We start from the raw sequence: 12,626 nt of genomic DNA on the forward strand, positions 1-12,626 counted from the left end.
TCCCCCCCCTTCCCGCTCTTCCTCCCTCCCCTTTCTCATTTGATTTCCTCAGTAACTCCCTAAGCTAGCTTTTCTGGTTTTCCAGGATCGAAAGCATAGGCACTATGCAGCCTCTACAGCAGTGGCAGCCCTAAAAAAGGAAGGCCCAGCCCGTAGAGCTATTTTTATCTCACACTTTGTCCTCTACAAAGGGCTTTCAGGTTCTTTGTTTCTTTTCCTCCCTTAGAGGCTGGTCACCTCCAGAAGACCTGAGTAAGGATGGAGCATGCACCGTCCTGTTGGAATCCCCTGGCCCTCAACTCCCTAGATACAGTGTGGCCTTGGAGTACATTGTGCCCTGAGGGCAGCCTGTCCTGTCCTAGGCCTTTCCTGTGATCACTTATGACCACAAGAGCAGACCACCACAGCCATCTCTGCCGGCCTCATGTGCAGGAGCCCTGGGTGGCTTGTTCTTGGGCGATGCCGATGGACCTTGGTTATAGATCACCCCAGAGTTTCACTGTGAACTGAATGCCACTGTAGTCCCCTGCCCCTAGGGCCAGCAGCTGCCCTGGACCAGCTCTCTGGAGGGCAGACCTATGGGTGGGGTGCAGGATGGGCCATGTGGTGGGGAGTGGGACACTGAGGAATGTGTCAGTGTAGGACCCCCAGACATTTTCTGTCCTATTCTAGAGGTTGAGTTGAAGAGTGCCAGGCAGCAGGGAATCAGACCCTCCGGTGGGGCTCACCCCTAGTCCTAAGGCCAAAGCCCATACCTCCACACTGTGCTAAGAATGGTCTGACCTGAGGTACCTGGACAGGAGCCAGGAGGGTATCCCCCACCATCCCAACACTTCAGGGAAAAGAGAAACACAACAGGATTCCACAACATGATGGCAGGGTCAGTGAGACCTGCTTGTTTGGCCTATGGGAAAGCTCCATTCCCTAGTCTGCCAAAGCTTCTCAAGGTTGGGGAGGGGGGCAGGTCTGTGGGTATTAACTTCTGACATGTCTTGGCCATGTCTGAACAGCACAGAAAAAAGGGTTAAGTGGCAAATACTAGAGGCAGAAACAAATCTAGGACTTCTGTGACATCTCCAAGGATAGACAAGGGCCAACCTAGGCTAGGGTGGGGGAAGGGAAGTCAGGCAGAGAAATAGCCAAGGTTACCCCACTAGCCCTCAGTCTAGCTCCGGGCAAGGCAGTTATGCTAACGTGTACACTCATACACCATTCACTAGCTCAGATATGTGTGGCCTGGAGGTGGGTCTGGCTAGTGTTCTGGCAGTCCTGCAACTGAGCCCAAGTCCGGCTCCCGAAGCAGGCTATTTTTCTGGAGCTCTGTGGCCTGGCCTCCCTTACAGCCATGCTTCCTTCCTTCTGAGAATTCCCACCTTCCAGATGTTTTCAAACTTCACCTTATAGACTTTACTTCTGGCAGACCATCTGATACCATGGAGGAATAGTTGAGCACAGTAAACAGTCCAGGGCTGCTTGGTTGGAGATAAGCACCCAGGACCAGATCCTCTGGGCTTTTCAAAGCCCCTGCTTCCAACAGTCAGTGACCACCCTAGTAGAGTCCAACAGTTTCCACACCAGTCTCCTGTGATGGCTGATTTCTATTGCCAACCTGATTAGATTAAGACACACCTAAGGCATTAAAATGAGGCATACCTTTGCATGAGTTGGTGAGGTTTTCCCACAGAGGTTTAACTGATAAGGGAAAGACACATCCTGACTGTGGGTAGCACCATCTCATGGGCTGAAAACCCAGATTGCATAAAAAGAGAAAGCCAGCTAAGTGCCAGCATTCATCTGTCTGCTACCTAATACCCCAGATGTGAATGAGCAAACCTCCCTCATGCCTTCCCTACCGTGGTCGACTGCATCCTCAAACTGTAAGCCAAAAGAAACCCTCCCTTAAGTTGCTTCTTACCAGGTATTTGATCACAGCAAGGAAAAAGATAACCAGTACCTCTTCCCATCCGTCACCCACTGCCCTTCTCCCACTCCATCCTGTAGCTCCAACTTCAAGGTGGGTCTTGTCACTCTTGGGCTTCCCGTTGCCCAGGGCAATGGCTCCCAGCCTACCAGATACATCTGGTTCCCTTGGTTACAGAGTCTGGGCTCCTTGGTCTAATCGAGTCACTAAGGCCATTTGGTATATCCCGCTCTCTGTTTGAAGGACTGGAAGGTAGTCAAGCTGGTCTACTAAGGAATCTAAACAGACAGGCCATTCAAAATGTGTGTGTTTAATCCAAGCTGATTGTTTTTAGGGGGCTCATTTTCTGTCTAACTGGAAGGGGAGACCTTGTCAAGGCTCCTTTTCATTCAGGCAATCTGTGCTGCCCTTCTGTTCCCCCAGGGCTCTTAGCCCAGCCAGAGGGGTGATCTCACTTAGGGGAGGGAGAATTCAGGAGAAGATCCCCTCTGGGGCACCAGCCTGACCCCAGAACTTCCATTCACAGGAGGAGCGGCCCCCTCGCCACCGCTCCAGGAAAGGGGGCTCGGTGGGCGGCGTGTGCTACCTGTCCATGGGCATGGTCGTGCTGCTCATGGGCCTCGTCTTCGCCTCCGTCTACATCTACAGATACTTCTTCCTTGCTCAGGTAAGGAGTCAGGCAGGTGGGTGGAGAAGGGGCAGCACGGAGACAAGAATGAGGGAAGTGTGCTGAGCGTGTAGGAGCCGTGGAGAGCCAGGGCCTGGGGACATGTGAAGGGAGACATCAAGAAGCCCTAGACCTGCACTCAGGAGAGCCAGGCATCGGCAGGCCCAGGGGACAGTTCCCTTCCTTCCCAGTAACTTTTTGCTGGGCTCAGACTGCCTCAACTTCTGCCCTTATTTTGGAGGGTCAAATATGGATCCAGGCAGCAGCACTGGAGCCCCTCCCACAGAGCCACTTTAAGGAATTGTCACTAGCTCTCGGGTTCAACAGAGAAGTTGGTAGTTTGTGATTCTTTGGAGCCCAGACTCTGTAACCAAGGGTCTTATGGCACATGACCTAACTCAATTCCCTTTGCAGACGTTTGGGTTCCAGATGGTCATGCATAGCTCACCACAGTCTTTAGGTCTATAAAGGAGCTCTCCTCCCCCCAGTCACATCCACTAGCAATCTGGGCTGGAAGTTGGACTCTCCAGACCTGGGGAAGAGGAAGTGTCACCACACTTGCATGCTGATTGCAGTTAAATTAAAAGTAGCTCGAGAGAGTAAGCATGAATATTATCAACGGGGAAGCTCAGGGTGAGCCAAGGCTAGGATTGCCGGTCACTGTTGACCCAAATGACCTGTACAGTCTTTAAGCATTTAGTGTTGTTGTCACCTCGGTTTTCCACAGTGGAAATACCTGGAGAGTCTGTTGGCTTTCCCCTGGAGACCTCCGTTCCCACACTCACACCTCCAGGACTTCCCCTGAGAACAAGCTTCCTACACTTCCGAGCTTGCCTTTTGCCAGGCATGTCTCCTCCTTCTGTGATACAGGACCCTTCTCTGGCTTTTTCATGCTGTGGCTCTGGTCTCTTTTCTCTTCCCAGACCCTACTCATGCTCTTGGGGTTCCTCACCCCTTACCACTTCCCAGACAGTTCCCAAGTATCCTGGGGACAGTGTGAGTAATCCAGTCTGCCTCTGGCCTGGCTGCCACCCAGGGCCTTCCTTGCCTCCCCCTTGGGCTCCCTCAAGCCCTCAAGGCCTCGTGCGACTGTGATGATTCATCTTAGGAGAGTTTCTCAAACAGAGAAAGGGAAATTCTGCTAATTATGTCAGGCAGTAGTACCTTGGAGCGCTGGATCCCTGGAGAAGTCATGGTGAGCACACTGGTGGCCCCATTGCCCAGTTGATGCCTGCGACATTTGCGTGACTTCAGCTGCTGAGGAACAATTAAACCATCTGCCTGATGGGACAGTGACAGGTACTTAAGGCTGCTCAGGGGCACATGTCTAGGAGTGGTGGGACCTGTCCACAGGAGCTACTGCCACGTTGTCTTAGAGCCCCTCCTCCACCCAAGGTCTGCAGGTGGGTGTCTCTGGTGGTGCCCACAGGCCCGGCCTGTCCACCCCGTGGCTTTGTCCCTCCTGCCCATTCAGGCTTTCTGTAGGATCTACCCTCTGTCCAACCTACAAAGCCAGTTGATTCTCCTCTTGCTTGCCCACCTGTTTCATAGACTCTCAAACTTTGAGGCCAGAGAGACCTTAGAAATCATGATGCTGGGTTGGAGAGATGGCTTAGTGGTTAAGAGCACTGATTCCTTTTGCAGAGAACCTGGGTTTGGTTCCCAACACCCACATGGTAGCTAACAACCATCCATAACTCCAGTTCCAGGGGAATCCAACGCTGTCTTCTGACCTGCATGGGCATTACCGACACCAGTGTACTTATATATATGCAGGCAATATATTCATACACATATAATAAAAATAATAAATAAATTTTAAAAAAGAAATCACGATGCTTTACAGATGGGGAAACTGAGGCTCAGAGAGGTCTTCCATCCATGAATGGCAGTCCCCACTCATTCTCCTTTCCATGTATGTGACTGAACTACCTTCTCTAAGGCTCACCTCATCTCTCACGAGCAGCCCTGGACTCTGATCTGCCTCCCCATGCTTCGCAGTTTCCCCGTCTTTGATAGTTTTCCAGACCTCATACTTCCTGCTTCCCAGGCCTGACGTAGACGGATAGGCTGTGCAGCCATGTCACCACCCTGCATGACCATCTGTCTCTCCTCGTGCAGCTGGCCCGAGATAACTTCTTCCACTGTGGTGTGCTCTATGAGGACTCCCTGTCCTCCCAGATCCGGACTCGGATGGAACTGGAAGAGGACGTGAAGATTTACCTCGAAGAGAACTATGAGCGTATCAATGTCCCTGTGCCCCAGTTTGGCGGTGGGGACCCTGCAGACATCATCCATGACTTCCAACGGGTGAGGTTGACTTGTGGGAAGCCAGTGGCTAGCCTGGACCTGGGGTGAAACAGTGGGAGACTGTCTTGGGAACCCGGAACAAGGAGCAAGAGCACCAGAGAATCCCTGGAATGTGTATAAACTGTGTCTGAGTCACCCTGACTAGCCTTTTGAAGATACTGCATTTATGACGAAGGTAGCACTGTTTGTTATTGCCACAGGTAGACTGGGGTGGGAGTGAGGTGCTTTATCCTGGGCTTTCTGACAGCTACAGGAGCTGGCTGCCTTGGTGAGGCCACAGATCCCGTGTCTGCTCACCTTTGCATACCCAATGTCAGACGTGCTAAGTGGGTTTCTACAGAGGTATGAGTTTCTGTAAAGCGACCCAGGTCAAGGTCAGGCCCACTGCCAGCACTCTGGAAGGCTCCTGCTTGCCTTTCCTAGCCAGTTCCTTCTCCCTTGAGGGTACCACCCTTGCCCAGCTGCTTTTGAGGCCGGCAAGATGCAGGCCCTAACTCTTTCCCAGGTAGCTGCTTTCCAAAGCCTGCTAGGTGTCTGTTAACCCTGTTCTCTGTTTTGGGTGCCCTGTAGCAGAGGCCTGGGGAGACTGGAACATGGCATCTTTCTAGAGGACAGCTGCACCTCACCAGTGTGATGAAATGCATAGTTGGGATATAATCAGGCGCCCCAATGCTCACCTAACCCTGCAAACTCCAGGAAATCTTGCCTTCGTAGTAACTGAGGCATTAAATGAACCAGTGTGATTTGTCTGTTAAGTAGTGCCTTCACCAGCCTGGGCTGGAGAGGAGCGGGAGGAGGATGCACTTGACCAGATGTCCAGGAACTTGGTGGGGCGGAGGGGGTCCACTTTTGAAGCCTCAGAGCTGGGATTGAATGGTAGGATTCAGGCCTCTGCTGGCTAGAAGCCTCCAGCAGGCTGGCCTGGCACAGGCCTTTGCCTCCCACAGAGACTAACAGATACCCCCTCCCTCTCAGGGTCTCACTGCCTACCACGACATCTCCCTAGACAAGTGCTACGTCATTGAGCTGAACACCACCATCGTCCTGCCCCCTCGCAACTTCTGGGAGCTTCTCATGAACGTGAAGGTGAGCAACATCTTGTCCCACCTGTCTCCTCCTTTGAGAAAGCCAACTCTGAAGCAAGGGAGCTTGCTGTGGAAGGGGAAATGAGGGCTATTTTTCCTGAATCCCAGAAGGGGCACTGCTCCACCGAGCCCTGACCCATCCTCGGAGTTACTTCTCTTTTCATAGAATCTCAAGGACAGCTTCCTTTAGCATTCAAGTTCATGCCCGGGGCCAGCATGAGGGGAGAGAATGCAGGCCCTGCACCCAAGAGCTCTTCCCCTAGGGTAGGAGGCCATACGTGCACACATGCCAAAGCTCACCACAGCGCAGGACAGGCACCAGTCTGGGGACATCAGAAGGGCTAGCGAGAATGGGAATGAGGGTGTGTGTGTGTGTGTGTGTGTGTGTGTGTGTGTAACATTTCAGAGGTGGAGCAGGGGTGTGTGAGAGCATGGTGGGAGGGGCCTGGGAACTGACCCTATGCCACGACCCCTCACCTTGCAGAGAGGCACCTACCTACCACAGACGTACATCATCCAGGAAGAGATGGTGGTGACAGAGCACGTCAGTGACAAGGAGGCCTTGGGCTCCTTCATCTTCCACCTGTGCAATGGGAAGGACACCTACCGGCTACGGCGCCGGGCTACCAGGAGACGTGAGTGGCAGGCCCCTGCCCTGGGCTCCAAATCCCAGTCAGCCTCTGACAGCGTCCAAGAGCCCAAATACCAGGATATAACCTGACCCCAGTGAATGTTAAACAACTACTTTACAGTGTGCCTCACATTGCCTTGCCCTCTTGACTATCATCATCATTTTTAAAGATAAGGAAACAGGAGGCACAGAGAGGTTAAGTAGCACCCCTAATGTCACACAGCAGGGAGGTGACAGGCACAGAACTGAGGCTAGGAGCTTAGGAGCTCTTTCCGTTCCACAGTGCTGCTTCTGGGTGTCACTTCTGGGGTCTCCTCCTGCCTGCCCTGCCAGGCCCCAAGGCCCCTCTCAGACTCAGAGGTTGGCTACCTTTCTAGGCCCAGATACAGACCTTACTGGGATTTTTCTGTTACTTCCCAGGGATCAACAAACGAGGAGCCAAGAACTGCAACGCCATCCGGCACTTTGAGAACACCTTTGTGGTGGAGACGCTTATCTGTGGGGTGGTGTGAGGCCTCTCCCCCAGGCCCACCCATACCCTCTTCTTTCTCCTTCTGGCCACTCTCTGGCCCTCCTCCCTCCCCCTGCTTAGCTTGTACCTTGGGCGCCTTTCCATAGATGTGACGTGTCCCACCTTTCTTTTCCAGCCCTGCCCACCTCCCTGTACCAGGGCCAGGATCTCTTGAGGCCCCTACCTCTGCTGGCCTCCCAGGTGTGGGGTGGGAGAAAACAGTTGCCCAAGATGGTTTCTGTGACCCATCATCTTGAAGTCAACTCCCCAGTGGCTGGGCCAAGGGGAAGGACTAAAGGGAGGGGTCCTGGACACGTGACGGCCTGGGGCAGGGACATGGACAGGGACTCGGCATGGGATTCAGAAATACCCTGCACAGCTGGAGAAGTCCTGAAGACTTTTCCTTGCATGGTGCACCTCCTCTGCCGTCCTGGTTTGTAGGCATAATTGTGGACTAACGATAGGAGCTGTGTCCTGGGTCTGACCCGTCAGAGCACAAAGACATGGTGGTTATCCCGGGGTCTCTCAGGACTCCTGCCTGTGCCTTCAGCCTACCAGAAAGAGTCTGGAGTTTGGGGGTGGGATGAATCTGCCAAGCACAATTGTTGTCTGAGTGGAACCAAAGAAATAAGGAACCGGCTGCCTCCTGGCCTGGCACCTAGAACACAAGCTGCCCACAGCCAAGTCAGGAGCAGGCGGGCATGGAGGGACAGGCACGGTGGGGAGTCATCTGCAGGGAACTGCAGGCTCTGGGCAGTGGGCGAGCTCATGCTTTTCCATAGGCCAGCGCTGCTGTGAAAGATGGAAGGGGGAGGGAGAGCCCCCTGGTACTTTGTCCCTGCCTCCTCCTGTGGGGGAGCGCCACGTTTTCCCTTCTCCTTCTCACTTTTGCATGTTTTTACTGATGTTCCATGTGCTCACCGTCCTCAGCCCTGGGCCTGGGAGAGGCTTTGGTGCCTCCAGTCAGACTTGGGTGCTCCCTGGAGATGAAACTCTTAAATGCTTTGTATATTTTCTCTATTAGATCTCTTTTCAGGAGTGTCTGTAGAAAATAAAAAATCTTATACTTCTGACTTTGGCCCTGGTGTAGTGGGTAGGGCTACCTAATGGGTTGGGGGTACCCCGGGGACAAAGCAGCAGAGATGATAGGCAAGGAGAAGTCAGACCTTGGCATCTGGCCCCTAAGAGGCAGCCTTAGTCCCCGGTTCAGCCAGGGAACATGGGGTGTCCCTTCCATTGTTTCCCTTGTCCCTGGGACAGGGTCTGAGTCAAGTGGGGCTCACATTTGTAACTGAGGAACAGGGAAGTACCCAGAGAGCTTTGGGAAACCACCCAAGGTCAAGCTGTTTTTAAGTGCCCATAAAGAACCATGCAACATATTTCACTGGCAGATGACATCAGCATTGCGCAAAGACAGTGTCGAGTTCTCCACAATGTCTGGGCAATTGGTAACTGCTCTTGACGGATCTGAAATAGTCACAGGGTCATATTCTCCAAGGGTGAGGGAGGAGGAGGGAGAACTGGCCCTGGCCTTGGTTAAGTGGACCCAGGAAGTAAAACCTGTGCCTTGTCTGGGATTGAGGGTGGGTGGGGACCTACACCCCAGAGCTCTTCAGTCTTACTGACTTCTCAGGGGACACAAAAGATTCAGACTCATGCAGACATACCTTGTTCGGGAACAAAGGCATCCTGTGTCCCTTAGCTTCCTTCTAAATGCCATGCAATCGTTTAAAATGCTAGCCCAATTTGGTTTTGAACTTGACACAATCAGTTCTTGGGAAAAAGTCAACAGGAAAAGCCATATAAATCCCACAAAGGGCAGAGAACTGCCCTTCTCATATTCAGTGCAAATGATGATAAGGAGTTTGGAGTAGCAGAGGAAGAGGTCAGTAGGACACAGTGGGGGACTCAGAATCGGCTTAAATTACAAGGAAATTTGATATATGGTTTAGCATGGCATTTCAAGTTAGTGGGGACTCGTGGGTTATTTTTAAGAAAGAACTGACAAGCCATTTTGACCAAACCTATATCCTACCTTTCTGGCCAAAATGAATTCTGAATGAATCAAATTTTATACATGAAATAAAGCCAGATATGTTCGAAAAGAAGACAGTAATAAGCAATCTAGGTGCTGCACACCTTTAATCCCAGCACTCAGGAGGCAGAAATCAGTGGAGACTGAGGCCAGCCTGGTCTACATATAGAGTTTCAGGCCAACTGGGGATATAGGGAGACCCCGTGTCAGTACCCTCCCCCACAAAAAGAAAGCATTATCCCCACTAAGTGAAAATTAATGTAGAGCTAAAATTTATATACAGCAAAATCTACCATGGGCCTTTAGTTTATAAGCAGCAATCTTGGAAGATGATTATCAAACAACATAAAAGCTATTGTCCTTAATATGCAAAGTTTTTAACAAATCATGCAAAATGAAAAGTCTGATAAGTGGGGAAAAGAATATGAACAAGCAGCTCACAGGATAAGATGTTTAATACAGTTGTGAAGCACACCGAACTACTGAGATAACATCTTTATAGACCAAGCCACAACTGGTGATTTCATTTGGGCATGTGGTTTGCATTATGAAGCATTTATTACAGGCAAAATATTTGACATCGTTAGTATGACATTATCAATAAGTTATAAAGTTTAATGAGTAGTGCAAAACCTATCAGTCGTCTACGGAAAGAAGATTCCCAATACTGTGACATGGCAAGTTGTCCTTTGCGAAGTAACTTCCCCTTCCCTGATTCACAAAGCTAAATAAAGCTACACCTGAACGATTAAAATGCTGCTAAATCTTTCTTTAGATGTCTAGAGCTCAGAGCATTTGGTGACCTTCAGGCCACATCAAAGTGTGTAAGGCAGGCCCCTTCCTCCTTTTTCTTCAGGTCCATAATGAAGCATAAAAGCTACTGAGGTTGAAATGCCAGAAAAGTAGTATGTTCCTATAAATAAATAGAAGAATTAGCCCCAGGAGGTCCAGGTCGATTGCTATGTTCTGACCAAAGGGAAGAAAAGACGAAGACCAGTGACAGACCTCACTCGACCTTGCTCCTCACTCACCTTTGCAACTTCTGCCCACTGCTCCTTCTCTCTGAAAACTCCTTCATGTGCCTTCGTTCTGCAAGACAGTGCTCTAGGGATAGCACCCTTGAATAAATTTAATTTCCTTCCTACCAACTTCAGTGTCTTTGCATATTGGCTTTTGAGCAACAAATAGACCTGAGTCTGGTTATAATAGCACCCCGGAACCCCATGACCCGATGGCACTTTAAGCTTTTCCTTTATGTGGATTGACACAGTTCAACTGCATGACTGAAGGACTAAGTCCTGCAGTAACTGCTTTCTTGATTTGTATTTAGCTAGGGCAGCTTAGCTGGAAGTTGACGCCCACGATGGGCACACCCTCCAAGGGCCTCAGGAAACCGATCCTCGCCAGTCTATCCTGGTGTCCTGATAGTTCATCAGTTGAACTCTGGAAAGAAGGAAGGCAGAAATCACCAATCCTCAAGGCCTGGGATCAGGGGAACCAGCCTATTATTTCATTACATTATTTTGATAAAGGCAAGTCAAACTTAGCCAAGATTCAAGAGGACTGAAGTGGGCCACCTCTAGGCTGGGAGGGGCATCCAGGCTTAGAGATACAAGCAATTGTTGGCAATCCATATCAGAAGACTTCCATATTACCCCAGTCCCTGTCCTCCACACCCCCAGTACCTCAAAACCCTGTAGGAGATACTCAAAACCTACTGAATTAATACAAAGGCACACTTAATCCAAAGATAACCTTGAATACGTCAATTTCCCATGTATTAACCAATGTTACAGTAATTAACCGGGCCAGGTAATTCTTTATCCTTTTTCTGAGCTTCTTCATGAATGAACCACATATCTAAGAGCTCCTAATAGAGCATTGATTGGATTTAAATAGTATGGAAGTAGTCATAAACCATCATATATGTTTTATTCTCTGCCTTACTGTTTCCATCAGTAATGTATTTCTGAGATCCAACTGTGTTGACTGATGCCTGTAGCATTTGATTCATGTTTACTGATGTAACATGAATCCAGTATATGAATATAAAATTTAATTACCTATTTAACAATGACCATTAGGGTTCTTTGAGTTTTTACAATTAGAGTGCTTTGTGAATATTTTTATGGGGCTTATGGTATACTTGGACAAGGGTTTCTTTGCCACGTACAGCAAAAATAGAATCAGCAGCTCACACAGTGTGCAAATGTTCATTTCACACAAATTCTGCCCAATTGTTTTTGTAGGGTAGAGCCAATTTGCACTCTCTGCTGTACTCTTGAGACATTTTTCTCATTCCACGTCCTTGCCAACACTTGATATTAAGAAGTCTTAAGCAGGGCTGGAGAGATGGCTCAGCTGTTAAGAGAACTGGCTGTTCTTGCAGAAGACCCAGGTTCGAATCCTAGCACCCACTTGGTGGCTAACAACTGTCCATAACTGCAGTTCCAGGGGATCCGACGCCCTCTTCTGTCCTCTCCAGGCGCTGGACGACATGAGTGCACTTAAACACATGCAGGCATAACACTCATACACGTAAAAATAATTTTAAAAATTAAAGAAAATAAGAAAGCCTTAAGATTTTTTTTGACAGCGGATTGAGAATAAAAGGATTTATCATGATTTTAATTTCATCTCTGATGACTAGGAAACTGAAGCCAGTTTCATGTAACTATTGGATCTCAAATTTCGTTTCCTGTAATACTACTTGTGGTCTTTGGCCTGTTTGAGAGGATGTTTCTTATTTTTTTGTGGAAGTTCTTAGTATGTTTTATATAATTTGATATTTTGTCATTGATGAGTGGCAAATGCCTTACCCTAGTTTGTGGTTTGTCCTCTCACTTTCTGTGTGGTCTCTTCAATGAACTGAAATTATTCACTTTAATATAGTCAGATTTATCCATCTTCTGCTTAAAGCTTGCTGCATCTTATTTAAGAAATCCTATCCTAGGCTGGAGAGATGGTTCAGGGGACCTAGGTTCAGTTCCCAGCACCCACGTGGTAGCTAACAACCGTTCATAACCCCAGTTCCCTCTTCTGGCCTCTGTATAACACAACATAGGTACACATATATTTGTAGGCTAAACACTCATACACATAAAATAAAAATAAATAAAAAATTTTAAAACAAATCCTACCTAAAGATTGAAGAAACATTATACTGTAGTTTTTCTTCTGTTTTTTAAAAATATTTTATTATTTTTATTTTATGTGTATGCGTGTATTGCCTGCATGTAGGTAAATGGAACTGGAGTTATGGACGGTTGTTAGCTGCCATGTGGGTGCTGGGATTCAAACCCGGGTCTTCTGCAAGAACAATCAGCGCTCTTAACTGCTGAGCCATCTCTCCAGCCCCTTTTCTGACTGTTTTAAAGTTTTGAATTTTATGCTTTTCTGTTTCTGATGTGATGTAATGTGGTGTGGTGTGTGTGTGTGTGTGTGTGTGTGTGTGTGTGTGTGTGTG

The 12,626-nt window shown here is 49.1% G+C and overlaps 1 protein-coding gene across 1 annotated transcript in view; it reads left to right on the forward strand.

Moving 5' to 3' along the window:
- Itm2c (integral membrane protein 2C) overlaps window positions 1-8,195 on the forward strand; it is a 14,737-nt gene extending 6,542 nt beyond the window's left edge. Inside the window, exons 2-6 of the mRNA XM_008838064.2 lie at window positions 2,448-2,588; window positions 4,710-4,898; window positions 5,874-5,984; window positions 6,468-6,618; window positions 7,035-8,195. Of these exons, the coding sequence (XP_008836286.1) occupies window positions 2,448-2,588; window positions 4,710-4,898; window positions 5,874-5,984; window positions 6,468-6,618; window positions 7,035-7,126 (684 nt within the window). The 3' untranslated portion in view covers window positions 7,127-8,195. The remainder of the gene's footprint in view (window positions 1-2,447; window positions 2,589-4,709; window positions 4,899-5,873; window positions 5,985-6,467; window positions 6,619-7,034) is intronic.
- Window positions 8,196-12,626: the final 4,431 nt, after the last annotated feature.

This window comes from Nannospalax galili, unplaced genomic scaffold (genome assembly GCF_000622305.1).
Source record: "Nannospalax galili isolate Female #2095 unplaced genomic scaffold, S.galili_v1.0 scaffold1138, whole genome shotgun sequence".
Classification (NCBI taxonomy): Eukaryota; Metazoa; Chordata; class Mammalia; order Rodentia; family Spalacidae; genus Nannospalax; species Nannospalax galili.